Source organism: Corythoichthys intestinalis, chromosome 3, assembly GCF_030265065.1.
Source record: "Corythoichthys intestinalis isolate RoL2023-P3 chromosome 3, ASM3026506v1, whole genome shotgun sequence".
NCBI lineage: Eukaryota > Metazoa > Chordata > Actinopteri > Syngnathiformes > Syngnathidae > Corythoichthys > Corythoichthys intestinalis.
In genome coordinates, this window is record NC_080397.1 from 38137671 (window position 1) to 38154973 (window position 17303).

A 17303-nucleotide genomic window follows, 5' to 3' on the forward strand; every position below is an offset into this window, starting at 1 on the left:
ACATTGGTCTTTTCTGAAACATTCAATTACATGGACTTAATCCACTCAAACTATTAATATATATTTTTTGGGGTGACTCAAATGAACAATGAACATCAAGTTAGTTATTGCTTGGTGTTTCTATTCTCACTGGATGTGATGGAAGTGATGACATTTCCAATCTGAAAGGTCAGCTGCACAGCTGCGCCACAGTCGATTAAAAAAAGAAAAATTCTTCTCAGTGTTTTTGGGTGTTTATTTATGTATTTGTAGATTTTTTTTAGACAGCTGGGTTAATCAGTCAAAAGCAGGCGACACTGGTGTAAGGCAGTAGGTAACTGGTTTGAGTGACAGACACCAGTTAGGCAAACTCAACTGAATGTAGAGATAACAGTTGATGCAACTTATCTCCTCTTTCCACTGCACATTAACTGACTCCCCCAGCCCCTGTCACAAAAAGTTTGTTGATGGATTCATTTACTGAAATGTGAAATGACGGACAGCTGCAGAAGGAATCATTGGGTCACAAAGTTATCAGGTAAATTTCACTAACTTATTCTTTCATTCATTTGTGGAGTAACCTCAATTTATCTTGTATTTCAGTGTATTTGGGCGGGGTGTATGGATGATTTTCATGTTTTGAATTTTCCAGGATTAAAAACTAAAAAATCCTAAATGATGCAAAAGATTGCCCCATTGTGAGAATCCTGTTATCAGCTTCCACACCAGGTGTGTGCAGGAGTGTATCCACATGTGAAGTGTAACTGAATTAATCAGCATTTCAGATGAAACCACAAAGCTAAAATACTGCTGACATTTTAAAACATTTTCCTCAGGAGGACCCTGTTGCCAGCATTATCTAAGCTCTGGTTATCTTAAATATGCCAAGTGTCCTTAAAGTGCTTTCACCATGAATGTTGAAGAAGTTGAGGTGACAGGATGACTTTCCTATGCAGTGAAACTACAGCAAGAGGGCATTAAGTAGAAGATGGAGGAAAAACGTGCATTTATGATTCTTATTTTGTGTGTGGCTTCAGGTAAGCATTGGGGGGGATTATTTTTACAGACTTTACAGTATGTGATATTTCATACAAAGTGTTCTTCCTTCAAGACAGTAAGTGAGTCATTGATGTGCTTTTTCCTTTCAGTGACGTCAGTTGTTGCAAACATTCTGGATGTATGCGCGAGCTGCCACAAAAATGCCACATGTGATGACAAATCTGATAACTCTGGAAAAGTTTGTAATTGCAAGTCTGGTTTTTTAGGAAATGGAAGAACCTTGTGCTTAGGTAGGAAATACACAACATCATAAATTATATATTTAATTTGCATTTAACTGTTTGCAGTTTGTGCACAAAGATCAATAAAAATCTGTCGTGATAGTCAGTATTCAATTTATATAAACCACATTTTTGTTTAAAAAAAATACTGAAGAAGGTTGCTTGTTTATTACTAAATACAATGTTTGTGCTGTTTAAAATTAAGCAGAACAGAAATTAACGTCACTGGTTTTTGGTTGTAAGGTAGGGTATGGGGTTTGTAAATTTGGATGATCTCTACAAGTGGTATTGCGAGTCATCATTCTTTTCTTGCAAGTTAGATAATAGTTTTAGTAAATTATGCGTATTGGTCAAGGGCGTAGGTTTGCATAGGGATGGTAGGGACACAACACTACCAGCTTTTCAGGATGCTCTAATTGTCCCCACCAACCTTATTTGCATTATAGAATTAGTTCAGTTATATAGGTAATTGAGATTGTCTTCCCATATGTTGTAAGGATAGAATAAACCCCAACATTATTAAGTGATTTTTTAAAATTATGTTCACTTACATTTCCTCCTCCGCCCCCTTCGAAGAGGAGGGATATTAGAAGTTTTTTTTTCAGCAAACAGCACCCAATGTAAGTAATGTAAAAAGACACTGTTGTGGAGATGGGGGAAACACTACTAATTCTGCAACTGAAAGTCCGACCTGCATCAGAGTTGGTATACCATTAAACTGTCTGTACTTGCTAACCTGCAAAACTACTGCAGTTAGGCCAGCCTCTACAAGGAACAACAAATTCAAGCTATCCGTCCCTCATATGGATCATTGTTTGCATTATGTGCATTACGGTAATGCAACGCAGCAGCTTCAGAGTACAAGTCCCTTCATTAAAGAAAAAAACAAAAACGGGGTGCTATCCAAGAATGGGTCCACTTCAGGGGAACACTGATATGAACATGAACTGACATGAAAAAAAATCTGTAAAATGAAATCACACATCAGAATTTCATGAAAGTACTTTGGTCTGAGTCCTGGGGCAGTCTTGTGTGACTCAGATGTAGATCGTTCATTGGATAGCTCTGATTTTGTTCCTTAATTTTTTTTTCCCAAACCACTTTTATATTACAATACTTTAGTTTGAGTCTAGGGGTGCTCCAGTGTCCCCCAGAAGTCGACCCATTCTTGAATAGCTCCCCATTTTTTTTTTTTTTTTAAATAAATGGACTTGCATTTCAAAAAAATTCTTTACTAGGTTTTGAAAACAAAGGTTTAAATCCAATGTTTTATCACCTGAACCAATACACATAAAAGTTAGTATAAGTCAATATAGATTTATTTTGCATTGAACATTTAGCCAATCAATTAATTAGGTTCAAATTTGTGAGAATTGTAGCTCTGACCCTTGTCCAAAAAACTCTTTGGTCTTACTAATGTCCCGTCCCCAGCAAAAGCGTGCATACAGGTTATGCTGTTATATCGTCCCTACCAATGATGACCCCAAACCTACATCCTTGGTATTGTTGTTCGATATAGCTCTTTGATTTAATAGGACTAGATTGTGCAGTTCTAGTGAATGCTGATATACAATCTGGTTTTGTTGAATCTAGATAAAGATGAATGTCAGATAGCAGCCTCAAATATCTGTGGGCAGCACGCTATATGCCACAATACATATGGCAGCTACTACTGCACCTGTCTGTCCGGATACATGGCTTCCAACAACATGCCATTCTTTATCAGAAATGATGGAACCCACTGCCAAGGTGAGTTTCTCTGCAGAGACCACAAAGTGAAGTCAGTCTACCGGTACACCACTATATTAGGCATATGTGGATAAACTAGAAAATGTAAGATTGCTGATTGTCATCCAACAGACATAGATGAGTGTGTGGTAAACGGCCTTTGCGGTGAAGGAGGTCATTGCAAGAACCTGGATGGCAGTTTTGAGTGCAGCTGTCATCTGGGATATCGAGTCCATAAAGGGGTTGAACCTTTCCACCCCATCAAAGACCAAACTTCTTGTCAAGGTTAATTGCATTATCCAAAGTTGATGGCTGGCATCAAAGTCTTGAATGTTTCATGGTGTCTCCCAATCCAGTGGTGAATTGTGGCCAGCTTACATTGCAGCAGAACTCACTATTGCGATCAGCAACAGGGACAACATTTGGCAGCATGGCAACATTTGAGTGTGACGAAGGCTTTCTATGGAAGAGTGGAAACAACACCTCACAGTGTGGGGCTGACGGACTTTGGAGTAAGCTCACCATGATCTGTGAAGGTAACAAAACACTAATAAAAGACCCCACAATGATAATGCAGGTAAAGAAGTGCTCTTTGGAAACATTACATAAGATTGTAAATTGAGGAAAGAGATTTAAACAGCTAAGATGTACAGCAAGCCTAAGAAATTACTAGGTTGTTTTAACTGACGTCGTCACAGTAATCATTTTTACACGCAGGAAATGTTTTTGATCATTTGAATCAACTAACTGAATCGTTAAAATCCCCAGTCCTGTTCCCATATTTGTGATCCACTAGGAAACAGTCAGTAGCCCCTTTGCTAACAAACAGTCTTGTCACAGATTATTTAAAAAAGTAATTTAATTACTGTTTACTGTTTATGCCTCAAAAAAGTAATCTGGTTACTTTACTGATTACATTATTATCAAAGTAACTAAGTTACTTTAAAAGTTATTTATCGGTTACTTTTTTTCACTAATTTTTCTCCCTTTGCCACCTCAACATAAGAATGACAACAGAAATATGTAATCGCATGTCATTGACGCTCAGATAATTGAATTCAAAGGGGAAGATCAGAATTTTCACATAAGGCTTAATCTTCGAGTTAGCTCAGATTTAATCAGTCGATGGAGTTGATTTCAACCACCATTGACTCGCGCTACCTAGGCCATTCCGGAGCCCTGAAACTAACAAATACCTGACAAACGGCCTGGAATTTGTTTAAATCAACTCCGCCGACTAATTAAATCCCACATACACGAAGATTAAGCCTAATGTCAAAAATTCTGAATTTCGGATTAGGCTTTAGATGTTAGGGTTAACAGCATGCAAAATGACTGCACAATAATCAACAACACAAAACAAATGAATTGCACAGTGCATTAACACAAAGGTGGGGGCGGGCACGGATTCACGCGCACATCCCGGAAGTATGGCGTACACACACACGGTCAATTTGGCCACAAAACGTGCCAGCAACTAAGCACTATACACGCAATTGGATTTACAACACATTCCAAACATGCTAAACGAATATGTCACCTCACAGCATAAATGTGCAACACAAATATGATGTAAACAATGCTCGCAGATAACTACTCACCGTTGCAACAGCAAAGTTACGAAACAGCCGCACATGTAGCAGCTCCAACCTATCCTGGAACCCTTTAGAATGAAGGAAAAATACGTTCATTTATCTGGCACACGCATTTCTCAGTCCCAAAACACTTAGCGCGTGTGACTCGAGACCAAAACAGGAAGTAACTGTGAGCAGTTACCATGGAACCGAACATGAAGTGCGAACCGTTCTTACATTTTCTATTCAAAATGCTCTTCGTACATGACTACAAAATTCTTCATTCTGCATAGATTATGAGGCAATAACAAAATAGTAACGCACAGACACTAAGGAAACTAACTCTAATCAGATTACTAATTTGGAAAAATGAATGTGTTAGATTGCTCGTTACTGAAAAAACTCAGATACTGTAATCAGATTACAGTAACGCTACTAGTAACGCGTTACTGACAACACTGCTAACAAATAATTGCTATTAAACACATGGCTCGTGGTAACAGTTTGGCCTGGGAAATGCTAATAGTGAATGCAATCTGTAGTTGTGTAGTGTGGTTACTGTACGTTGAATCTCCACATATTTGCTATTTGACATTTTTAAAGGTCTTTTGTCCTTCCTAAAGTTCCTAAGTGTAAACTACAATGTTCTCTTTTTTTGGGGGGGGGGGGGGCAATTTCGTTGCATTTTGGTACCCTTGAATTCAAATTGAGGGTGATTATTGAGGCAAATGTACTTCTCAAATGAATTTTGTTGTACAGTATATTACATGTGTGTAAGTAATCGTTTTAAAGTAATCGTTTTAAGTACTGTGTGTGTATAACTTCCTAGAGATATTATGTGGAAAACCTAATAATGTGCCACACACTGGACATATTTGGAATGGCATTTCCACCCCTGGAAGCGTGGCAAACTATTACTGTAAACAAGGACTTAATCACAGTGAAGGCAGTGCCATATCACTGTGCACACCTAATGGTAACTGGACAGAGCCAAACATTTCATGCAAAGGTAACGACAGAGATTTAGCTGGTCTTCAACTCTGCTACTGGTGCACAGAGATGATGTCACATTCAAATAATGTCATTGTTCTTCTGTGTAGAAATTGACTGCGGCTCGCCTCCTGACATTCCACATTCAGTCTTGTTATGGGATCACATCTCCACTGTAGGCTCTCAGGTTGCTTATCAATGCCAATCTGGATTTTACAGTGTTGGGGAAAAAAATAAAACAGTATGCAAAGGCAATGGGAAATGGGAAACGCTCTCTCTTCGCTGTCAAGGTGATAATGTAGCCAAAAAGGGACTTTCATTACAAAAAATGAGTCAATTTCGGCTTAACTCCTGGTATGTAATGTTTTGTCTTTTTTGTTGTAGAAATTAAATGTCAGGATCCTGTTTTCATACCACATACTAAAAGACAATGGGATGGCACGTCACATGTTGGCGGTGTGGTTATTTACGAATGTAATGAAGGCTATGGCACAAGGAGTGGGAAGAACTTCTCAGTGTGTGGACAGAATGGACTTTGGGAGGAATCTGATCTTTGGTGTGAAGGTGCAACACTTGAAGATCAGAAGTCAACTTATTTGTACATTTTTTCTTCATTAGTGTTACGTTTTGGAAATATAACATTCATAAAATTCCAACATTAACAGTTGTATATTACTGTTAGTTTTGGGGTTCTGGGATTAAGAAACATGACGTCAATGAATGGTTGGAGCCTTTTGCCTAATATGCTTTTGTCTCACTAATTGCTGTCTGTGTGCAGAAATAATATGTGGGCCCCCACAAATCCTCCCCAATACTAACCTCTTGTGGAACAACTCTACTAAACCTGGCAGTGTCGTGCTGTATGAGTGTATAGATGGATATTACCAGGAGGCTGGACATAATATTTCCACATGTCTAATATCAGGCGAGTGGGCAAACGTGTCATTAAGCTGCAAAGGTATCGCAATTACGTCTTCAAGCAGATTAAAGTAACAACAGGAAAAAAAGAGAAGGGAAATTGAATTTGACTGCACACTCTTTTGTGATCAACTACAAACACCCACAAAGTAATAGGCAGTTTACTGTTAAGTTTTCATTTAAGATATTTGGATTGCTTTTTCGATAGGATAAAAGTGAAATGTATTGCACTGAGAGCGGTTCTAATATTTCACTCCTCACATAAAAAAAAAACTTTAAAAAACAATTTAATGAAAATATTAAAAGAAAACACAACATTATTTGTTGCTTTTTTGCTGTAGAAAATAGAAATTTGACAAACCTATTTTATTACAATCTTTTATTAATCAGTGCTGGTTTTTTCCCAGCAATGTGTGGCCCGGTCCCATTACTTGCCCACTCTGAGGTAGTGTGGCGTAACGGAAGTGTAGTGACCCATCGTTGTATGAATGGCTATCACAGCTGGAGGGGCAGCAATGTGTCCGTGTGTGGTAACTCTGGAGAGTGGCAGAGAGCTACGCTCAAATGCATAGGTGAGTAATTCATCTGGAGTTTGGCTGTAAATGTTCAACAAATTATTGCACTGTTAATGTTGTTGGGAATATTCAAAGGTGATGTAAAAATGTGTCAATTCCCGTATTGCTTCTAGAAGTCAAGCCGCCCATCCATCAACTACTTGTTTCAAATGAAAAATGTTTGCAGTGGAGAGCAGAAAAGTATGAAGAGGAATCAGAAATGTACAGGGTAACGTAAAATCTGTGTAACCCCAAAAAAGAGGGATGTGGGGTCAGTTTTCCAAAGAATAAATTTTAACCTTGGAATTTTAGGTGATCTACACAGGATCCAGAAACTATCAAAAGGCCTTTCTTGATAAAAGGAAAAAGTTTGTAAACTCAAAGGCAGACTGGCTGGAGGTCTGCCTCAATCTGCTTCCAGCCACAAACTACACCGTCTCTATTACCGCATTGTCTGCTGGATTCACATCCACCACCACTATTAACACCAGTTTGACAGGTATCACTGAATAACCTGTGAGTTGGTCAGCAAAACTGTTCCACCAGTGGTTTAGTTTGAGTGTCATACAAAAAAAATAAATGTGGATATCCGTGACCTCAGCTTGGCCCGATTTAAACATAATTAAGTGTTTAATATTTGGCACAATTCCCAAACCAATTTTAATCTAGAACTTAAAACACTCTTATTGTGATGTGTAATGGATTATTCAACATTCATTCATGTCCCCATTTGACAGTACCTGCTGTACCAGTTGTGCACTACAGAGAATACGAGACTTCAGTACCAACTCTGAGGCTTAAGAGATCACCGAATACTCTTGACCCAATAAGGTAACAACCAGCTGAGAATGAGACAGACCTAAGGTGTACTTGGTGGCTTTTGGAAAAACTGAATAAGCAAACAGTTGTTCATTTCCCCCCCCCCCCTCTGATAGTTTATACCAAGTGTACGTACTTCCTGTAGAGGGAATGATGGTGTTTGACTGTTCCTCTCCTATGAATGGGGAGGCCTTAGGCACCAGTGGTTCCTCACAGGGATGCATTGCAGCCCAGATGCACGTTAGCCATGTTGGACCAGAGATAGAGTTTACTGTGGGAGATGGTTTCCATTATGGAGGCTTTTTCAATGCTCCTCTGGAAAAAGGCAGAAACTATTATGTCATCTTACGGGCTGTTAGTCAGTGGAAAAAGGTGAGTGCAACTATAAAACAAAATGGAAATGTAACTTAGGAACTCAAAATGGATTTCATTTTCTTTGTTGTAGGATTCAAAAAGCTCATGTGTCCTGTGGGCTAAAGTAAAAGGTAGTTACTACTTTGGCAAAATTATGTAATAAATGAGCACTATTGATACAGTGCAATTTAGTTTTACATAATTTTTCACCAGGTTTTTTTTGTTTTTTTTTTAATATGCTTTTAATATTTTGGAAATAAACATTATTCTATTCAATTGAAAGTCAAGTATCATCAATGTAAAAGCAGCTACCATAAGTAAGCCACTACAGTTATTAGTAATTGTTTATCAATTAGTTTTGAATAATTGCTGAGAAAGGTGCAGAGTTTGGGGTTTCTAAGAGTTTTGATGCAAAAAGTTTTTTTTTTTTTTTTTTTTTAATAGGTACATCCTACTTTGTCAAAATTTCATCACTGTGTGCTGCTGCATTAATAGGACTAATTGCATTAGCAATATTGCTAGGACTGGCTTACTTCCGGTAAGAATTGTGCACCCGTATTAAAGTTCATTACCTTTAAGATTACATACTTACTTGAGTATTTGTAGAATTTTGAAGTTTGTGTCTCTATTAAGTTCATTTTTACTGCAATAGCTAAGGTTCTGATGTTGAATTGAAATAATGTTAGTTGTGTGTCCTTGTTTACTTTGCTGGAGTTTCATAAGCATGTCTCTGTTAAAACAATTATTAATAATAGTAATAATAATAAAACAGTTCCCGCTAAATGTAAAACTGAATCTATTTTTAATTCTTTTTCAGGTTTTCCAAGAAATAATAACTGTCATTTCATACACGTTGTAAATGAATCATTCATCCTCACTTGTAACTAATTGCACTTATATTGTTGTTACCTTTCATCCATGTTGTTGTTACCTTTTCTCTGCCTGTTCATCATTCATTTGATTTCAAAGTTGACAATAAAAAATGTCTTGGAGGAAAAATGAATGGGATATAATACATATATTCACATGACTAATGTATTATGTGCTATTTATCAAATGAAATTGTAACTGGAGCAATTCCTGTTCAAAATCAAGAAACAGTCATTGTTCGTAAACAATCAATGGTCAATAAAACCACATGAAACGCTTTATTTTTTTGACATTTGTATGGAGCAATTCTACTCCAATGCAGAGGGAGGCGCTGTGCCCATTTAACGTTGAACCCCAAATTTTGCTTAAAAGGACGGCAGAAAGTAGAAACGGAGACGAGAGGCTAGGAAACGCATTTTGTTTACGAGGCGACAATCCTAAAAACCACAGTGAGTGTCTCTATGATTCACACACTCAACACATAAATAACGAGCCATGCAGCCCTTTTGCGTAGTGTTCTATTGAAATAGTGGTTTAGGATGAACGCCAAGGAACAGCACAGCACGGCACGTACAGTCAAACACTTTCATTGTTAGCATTTTGCACAAACTGGCGTTTTATCGTTGCGAATCCATTTGTTGTATCAATTAAACTATTTTTTACATAGTCAAATAAACAAATAAGCCTTCATCAGCCTTGAGTTTGTTTCATAAAGCATCGCAGTGCCATTTTATTTCGGAAAATTGTATGTAATTTGGTCCCCTCCTCCATAAAAGCCTCATTCGTTTCCAATGGCAACAGCTTAAAATTAAAAAATGGATATCGTCCTACATTTTGATTCAAATAATAATAATGAAATAATAAAATATACATGATAATCCCTATTTATTCCCAATGGCCTTATTCATTTCTAAGTAGGGGTGTGACAAAATATTGAAATGGTGATATATTGTGATACTTTGTATCCCAAATGGTTATCGATATGCTCCTGCCAAGAATCGAGATATCATTTTTTAAATTTGTCGGTGTTTAAATAAAAAACAAAAAAAAGGTACCAACAAGTTGCTACCAAAACTTTCCACTATAATAGTGTCTCAGCTAACTCTACGGCTGCCATTGATGGTGCTCGACGCCCAATCCATTTAGACTGGGAACGTTCGTTCATTCGAAATAGGGCTGCAGCTATCGAATATTTTAGTAGCCAACAGTAGTAATCGATGAACTATTTATTTCGAATAATCGAGTAATCGGATAAGGAACATAAAAAACTAAAATACCGGAGCTGAGCCTCACACTGTATATGAAAATAAAGAGGATCTATGTACAACAAAAGAACAACTGACTTTCTTACATAGCAAAAGTCCGCTAGCTTTAATGCTATAAAATGCTAACACTTTTTTACAATGCTCTTAACAAATGGCTCAGACACATATTCCCACAAAAAATGGCTAAATATACCTTTAAACTAAATTACGAATGCATTCAAAAAATCATTAGCTCAAACAAAAACTTAGCTTATGTTGGTCTTAACAGGGAGGAGATGGATTCAGCCATGTGAAATGAGGTGGACTAGAGGGCCGTGTATCCACCCAAATCAATGAAAATAAATGCAAACACTTTCGACACAAACACAAGCTGCCACCCTCTTAGTTCAAACGGATTGGAGGTCTACTAGTGATAAACTCATTCCAATTCACAGCAGAAGCTTGTTTTTCTGTTTATTAGCTGTTTGTAGAATATCCTAGAATGATTTCCTGACCAATGTACCGATAATCATTGTATCGCCATTAGAGGTGTGCAAAATTTCCGATTCTTAGATTATTTGCGATTCGGCCGTGGAAGATTCGAGAACGATTCACAAACATCCAAATTCCGATTATTGAAATACGGCAAGTAAAGCGGAAGTACAACACACCCAGCGCGCCGCGCGGTCTTCTGGGCGCAACGAGGAAGAACGCAGCGAGAGTAGCTAAACATCATGCTTCTCATTACCCGGCCCCTCGGGTAATGCCAATGCTCAACTCACGGCTCTAGCTCAACTCATGCCACGAGATAAAAAAAAAAAAAAAACACAACAACATACCTGACTGCTGCCGAAAAGCTGCTACAAAGTACGTCATCCACATAATGTAATGGTAGATATCATTTATATAGGACTAGATGCACCATTGATTCGGTAGTGTGAGCATCACATCTACAAAAAGCTAGATGCGGACGTTAGTAAACGGCTGCCATCTTAAAGCAGTACACTTCCCTGCAAGGCTGTTGTAGCGAACCTTCCAAGCAAACCTAATTAACTTTTTATCTAAAATACTCCTAAATCGGTAAAATATTGACTTGAATCTATCTTTAAAATAGTTTTAAAACTTTCACATGTCGAAAGTAGACAAAAGGGAAATTATGGAATAACGGGAGCAATTTTAACATCTTTAATAGTTGATTCACAACATTAAATTAATTGAATGTAGTTTAAAGCTGCTGTTACAGAATGGGGACTTGTGTTTTTTATTTACTGTTATTTTTGTATATTTGTTTACTGCTATATGTTAACTTGATATTGAAATAGTAGTTTGGTTTAGCCTGAGAGGATTTTTGAACAAGTTTGGAACTAATGTACAAAACATTCAATTAAAAAAAAAAAAAAAAGGAGGTGGGGGTGCATCAATAATCGTTTTATAATCGAATCGGAGCCTCTGAATCGTAATCGTAATCGAATCGTTAGGTGCCCAAAGATTCCCAGCTGTAATCGCCATATCGTCAGATCGTCTTTATCGTGAGCTTTGTATCGCAAATCGTATCGTATCGTGAGGTAACAAGAGGTTCCCACTCCTAGTTTCAAGGTATACAGTGGTATGAAAATGTCAAGGTTTCAAAACCGCTAAAATTTTTCGTCATACCGTCCCTACTGTATTAGCTATTTTTTATGTCCCAAAAATGCAGGGGTCAAAAGATGTTGGTTCCACCTTCAGTTATTGCTGTTGTCTCTGCACCATATCTATATTCATAATTTCCAATCTGAAAACAAAAAACGTAATTTCTTCAACAGGTACATTGTTGCCGCCCATTGTTCACCATGGCCCAAAACCAGGTCATCCTGCAGTTCCACTTCGCTACGTTTGGAGACTCCATGCTGCAAAAGATGAACCTCCTTCGGCACCAGCGGCGCTTCTGTGATGTCACCGTACGCATCAACCAGCTTAAAGTCCCCGGTCATAAAGTGGTGTTTGCTGCGGGTTCGTCTTTCCTCAGAGATCAGTTTATCCTCCAGCAGGACTCCAATGAAGTGCAGATTTCCATGATTCAGGAAGCAAAGGTTGGCCAGCAGCTGCTGCTGTCCTGCTACACGGGCCAACTGGAATTTCCTGAACTAGAGCTGGTCAATTACCTGACAGTAGCCAGCTTCCTCCAAATGGGTCACATTGTTGAACAGTGCACTCAAGCGCTAAACAAATTCATCAAGCCGCAGGCTCCTAACAAAATGGACATAGACAGCGAGTTGCGGAGGGCTAGCAGGGAGGATGCTTTGAGAGAACAGGAGACCATCCAGACGGCTGAGTCCGTAGAGGAAGATATCAGTAGTGACGATGACGACGACGATGACGATGTCATTATCCAGCCGAAATCCCCACCGCAGATCTTGGACGCGCAGCCTAGGCACGACATGGGAGATAGTGACATTAGCATTGTGAAGGTGGAGAGCGTGGAGGCTAACTTTCCCACCAGCTCTCCAGCTGCCCTGCGCTCACCTGAGCCCCAACATTCTCTCATCAATTCTACCGTGGACAGTCGTGGAAGCGAAATTACCGCACCCCCTAGTGTGCCAGACAACTCCTTAAGTCCCGCTTCTCCGTCCAACCCCGTAGAGAAACCAAGCGGGCACCAGCGGAACTACGACAAACCTCTCCAGTGGTACCACCAGTGTCCCAAGTGCAGCCGAGTCTTCCGGCAGCTGGAAAAATACGCCAACCACCTCAAGATGCACAAGCTCTTCATGTGCCTCCTGTGCGGCAAGACTTTCACTCAGAAGGGCAACCTGCACAGACACATGCGCGTCCACGCGGGCATCAAACCCTTCCAGTGTAAGATCTGCGGAAAGACCTTCACGCAGAAGTGCTCTCTATTGGATCACCTGAACCTTCACAGTGGAGACAAACCTCACCGCTGTAACTACTGTGACATGATGTTCGCTCACAAGCCCGTGCTCCGCAAGCACCTCAAACAGATTCACGGGAAGAACAGCTTCGACAACGCCAATGAAGGCAGTCTGCATGATGGCGGGCCTGAAGAGAACGACACTAACGGGCCCTTTTTTGTTCACTCCAACAATTATGAGACGGACTTGAAGGATACATATTATGGAAAATTGACTTTTTAAGGTTCGTATACAAAACGTGCGATCTGTTCTCCCATAGAGTGTGAAATTCAAACACAGTAGGGATGTCCTCGATCACTGGATGGGAAATCGTGCCCAATCTTGTCATTTTCAGAGGAACGGAATCGGGTGTAAAATATCAGGTTTTTTACATGTTTGTATTTATTTTTAAGTATTAACTCATGATATCTTTAATTGTCAATGGCAGTGAATGATTTAAGGACTACAGACAATATATACACTACCGCTCAAAAGTTTGGGGTTGCTTTGACCCCAAACTTTTGAACCGATCGTACATAATGAAAAATCCCATGTGATACACTACGGTTCAAAAGTTTGGGGTCAAAGCAACCCCAAACATTTGAACCGTAGTGTATGCTGACCTCCAGTTAAATCCAGGTATTTAAACAGTTATCCCTTATGTCTGAAAGCAATTTCCCGGGTCGACTGACACAAGATGACAAGGAAATTAACCGAGTCGTGTCCAAGTGTAATGTCCGGACGCGGCATACAGTGCTGGCCAAAAGTATTGGCACCCCTGCAATTCTGTCAGATAATGCTCAATTTCTCCCAGAAAATGATTGCAATTACAAATGCTTTGGTAGTAATTTCTTAATTTATTTTGCTTGCAATGAAAAAACACATAAGAGAATGAGAAAAATAATTATCATTTTACACAACTCTCGTCAATTTTTCTTTTCTGTGCCAATCTAGGGAGGTTAGCCACAGTACCATGGGCTTTAAACTTATTGATGACACTGCGCACGGTAGATACCGGAACATTCAGGTCTTTTGAAAATGGACTTGTAGCCTTGAGATTGCCCATGCTTCCTCACAATTTTGTTTCTCAAGTCCTCAGACAGTTCTATGGTCTTCTTTCTTTTCTCCATGCGCAGTGTGGTACAAACAAGGACACAGGACAGAGGTTAAGTCAACTTTAATCCATTTTAACTGGCTGCATGCGTGATTTAGTTATTGCCACCACCTGTTCCACAGGTAAGTAACAGGGACTGTTAATTACACAAATTATAGAAACATACATGATTTTTCAAAGGGTGCCAATACTTGCACTACCGTTCAAAAGTTTGGGGTCACTTTGACCCCAAACTTTTGAACTGTAGAGTATCATATGGGATTTTTCATTATGTACAATCCGGTTCAAAAGTTTTTTTTAATCTAAATATTATACATTAATTAATGATTCTAAGCTAAAAATGATAGACACTTAATGTAATAAATATAATTACTTTTTTTATGGCTGGGTTAAAACAAAAGAGTTTGCTCGGTGTCTGTAAACGGGGGTCTCCAGGGTAAAACGGACAAATTAAAAATAGTTTGGGGGCTTACTACGCCATGCAAATGCTATCGCAGCTTATAGACATATTGTTCTATCAAACACAACCGTTCTTTTGCCTTAAAATACAGCAGTTTATTTTGAAGAGGGGTGCAAGAGCAGAAACCGCTTTTTCAGCCTTGTCTGTCTTTTCCGCCATATCTATGTCAGGATTAGGTATCAATTTATATATATGTATATACATCTTGTATACAGATAAATATTATTTATTAATTTTTATACATATGTATTTAAACATCATTTGCAACATCATATTTGATCTTTTTAATTTTCCACTTCTTGAAACCACTGCTGTACTAATCCATTTATAAAGTTGGAATAGCTTTGTGCAAATGGAAAAAAAGACATTTGGATGTGCTTTTTTCCCCCCTCCTTCTCAATACATTTCCAAGGGATTAGATCGGTGTTGGTTTTCGTCAGATCTTCAAAATCAGGTGACTCGTTAGACTCGCTTGCAAAAATATGATGTTTTTGCACGCGAGTCTAATGAGTCCCACATCCCTAAAAATACAATACAATAAAATACAAAATCAATTTGCAGTGGATGTAGCACTGGCCGAGGAAGAACATTCATCACTGGGAAATGTAACCTTTCACTGTTTTGACTTATATGTCATAAATCAGCACTGCTCTTGTACACCCACCACCATTTTAAATAGCTATACCGATAGAAATGAAAAATTCATAGTTTTAAACTGCCGAGTATAATCTCATATATTACATTGCACTCATAGAAAAGGAGACTTCTATGTCTATTGTCCATTGCACCATAGTTTTACATTTAAATGCCTGTATATTAGGGATTTAATCTTGGACTGTCCTGTTGTAAATACACTATCTGGTGTATGTATTCAAACAAACCTAATCTGATTTGAAAAGCAAGCACAGGTAGATCTTAAATTCTAGTCAATGCTTTAGCCCTCAGAATAGCTTGTCTAACACATGTTTTAGGAGGCCCATGTTTTCCTCAATGGTGGTAGTAACAGGCTTCTGCTTTGTGGCTTCCCATGAAGATAGTTTTGAGAAACCTGCTAGGGATAGCATGAAATGTACTTCTCAAAGTGGCACTATATAGTAAAAAAAAACAAAGTCTTGTCGCAGCTCTTGCTTCATCACAAAGTAAACTGGTTGATGTTTCAATATTACTCATTTCATCATATTGTTGATGCCATCGTTTTGCACTTACTCAGTGCCGCAAAGTAAATTGTAATAGTGATCGTATATAACACAAAATCTTTAATGTATCATTATGTATATTATATATACACTGTATTTAAACACCATATATGTATGTGTTGCTTTTGATATGTACAAGTATGTGAAAACAAATATCGGGTGCTGCTCTTAAATTTGAGAATGAATGGCATGCCAAACCTACTCCGTTGCGTTCCTTCTACAGTATAAAGAGCCTTTCATCCACGAATTTTTTTTTTTTTACCCTTGCAGGGCACTCATTTAACTTATTGGCTGCCATTGGCGGCACTAGACGTCCAATCCATTTTGACTGGATGGACGTCTTGTGCCATCAATGCACTGAAACATGAGCATTCACAGCCAGTCTTACAATAAACAAAAATCTTTGGAATGTTACTTGGGGCAGTAATCGGTGTGAATTTCTGTTTTTAATTAATTTTTTAAAAATTTAAATTAATATTGTATTTATCTAAAATTACTCAAATAAAAAAGGGTTTATTTAATTACAAAAAATAATCACTTTATAAAGGGCTGAAGGTCTTTTCAATAGCTGTCCTTGAAAGGGTTAAATTCTTGTACTTTGTATATAGTTATCCCTGGAGTTGTCATTCCTTACTCTACCCATTGTTGATGAAAAATGTTTTTTTCGTTCAAAGTGACAATACTTCATACCATTAACTGGTTTAAGATATTTTCATGTTGGAGTCAGGTGAAAATACTCTGAAGATTTTTAAAATGTTAGGCATTTTCAGAAAAAGACATGAATATAATGGCAAACACTTGGGCCAGTAAATTATGGTTCATTAATAATATAAGTCAAATTAATTTTTTAGATATTTTTGACTACTGTACTGTCAATTTTGGAGAGACTTCGAGAACCAAAAGTGGTATTTGCCATGTGGCAAAATTGATTTTGCCATGTGGCTTTTTTTTTTTTTTTTTTTTGTCGTGTGGCAAAAAGCAGATTTTGCCATGTGGCTTTTTTTTTTCTTTTTGCCATGTGGCAAAATGGATTTTGGCGTATTTTTTGGTATGTGGCAAAGTGGATTTGAATTTTGGAAAATTTGGACGTGCATAGCCCTCAATGGCATAGCCTGACTTGGTTGCCAGTTGAATGTCAATGCGCTGTGATGCTAAGTGTATGGTCAAAAATCACAGCCACACGTTTTTCTGCCATTTAAAATGAATGGAAAATTTGGACGTGCGTAGCTGTCAATGGCATAGCCTGACTTGGGTGTCAGCTGATTGTCTAATGTGCTGTAATGTGATGTGTATGGTCAAAAATCCCAGCCACACGTTTTCATGCCATTTAAAATG

General features: G+C 38.2%; 2 protein-coding genes across 7 annotated transcripts; both read left to right on the top strand.

The window, feature by feature from the left end:
• The first annotated feature begins 315 nt into the window (after positions 1–315).
• On the top strand, positions 316–9346 carry susd1 (sushi domain containing 1). 6 transcript variants are annotated; one of them, XM_057831753.1, is made up of 19 exons: positions 317–517; positions 632–708; positions 816–1016; positions 1128–1268; positions 2853–3008; positions 3120–3272; positions 3344–3523; positions 5391–5570; positions 5662–5841; positions 5936–6115; positions 6330–6476; positions 6877–7041; positions 7158–7252; positions 7336–7522; positions 7761–7854; positions 7959–8214; positions 8288–8327; positions 8641–8734; positions 9014–9342. In XM_057831753.1, exons 3-19 carry the CDS (start codon positions 968–970, stop codon positions 9027–9029), a joined length of 2313 nt encoding a protein of 770 aa, XP_057687736.1. In that variant the 5' UTR covers positions 317–517; positions 632–708; positions 816–967; the 3' UTR covers positions 9030–9342. The 6 variants fall into 6 exon arrangements, with proteins under 6 accessions (XP_057687738.1, XP_057687736.1, XP_057687737.1 ...); XM_057831751.1 differs by having other exon boundaries at positions 318–517; positions 583–708; positions 6330–6509; positions 9014–9341; XM_057831750.1 differs by having other exon boundaries at positions 318–517; positions 6330–6509; positions 9014–9341.
• A 91-nt stretch (positions 9347–9437) lies between these two features.
• zbtb26 (zinc finger and BTB domain containing 26) lies at positions 9438–16367 on the top strand. The gene is made up of 3 exons (XM_057831770.1): positions 9438–9515; positions 12113–13692; positions 13787–16367. The coding sequence occupies exon 2, from the start codon at positions 12140–12142 to the stop codon at positions 13439–13441; it is 1302 nt and encodes a 433-aa protein (XP_057687753.1). The 5' UTR covers positions 9438–9515; positions 12113–12139; the 3' UTR covers positions 13442–13692; positions 13787–16367.
• The last annotated feature ends 936 nt before the right edge of the window (positions 16368–17303 follow it).

What these genes read in the sequence shown, in the direction of transcription:
- susd1 (XM_057831751.1), top strand. Translation starts at nt 968, where the DNA reads ATGGAGGAAAAACGTGCATTTATGATTCTTATTTTGTGTGTGGCTTCA. An exon ending in GCTCTCTCTTCGCTGTCAAG is followed by an intron (nt 5,842 to 5,935) that starts GTGATAATGTAG and finishes TTTTTGTTGTAG; the next exon opens with AAATTAAATGTCAGGATCCT. An exon ending in CTGTTAGTCAGTGGAAAAAG is followed by an intron (nt 8,215 to 8,287) that starts GTGAGTGCAACT and finishes TCTTTGTTGTAG; the next exon opens with GATTCAAAAAGCTCATGTGT.
- zbtb26 (XM_057831770.1), top strand. Translation starts at nt 12,140, where the DNA reads ATGGCCCAAAACCAGGTCATCCTGCAGTTCCACTTCGCTACGTTTGGA.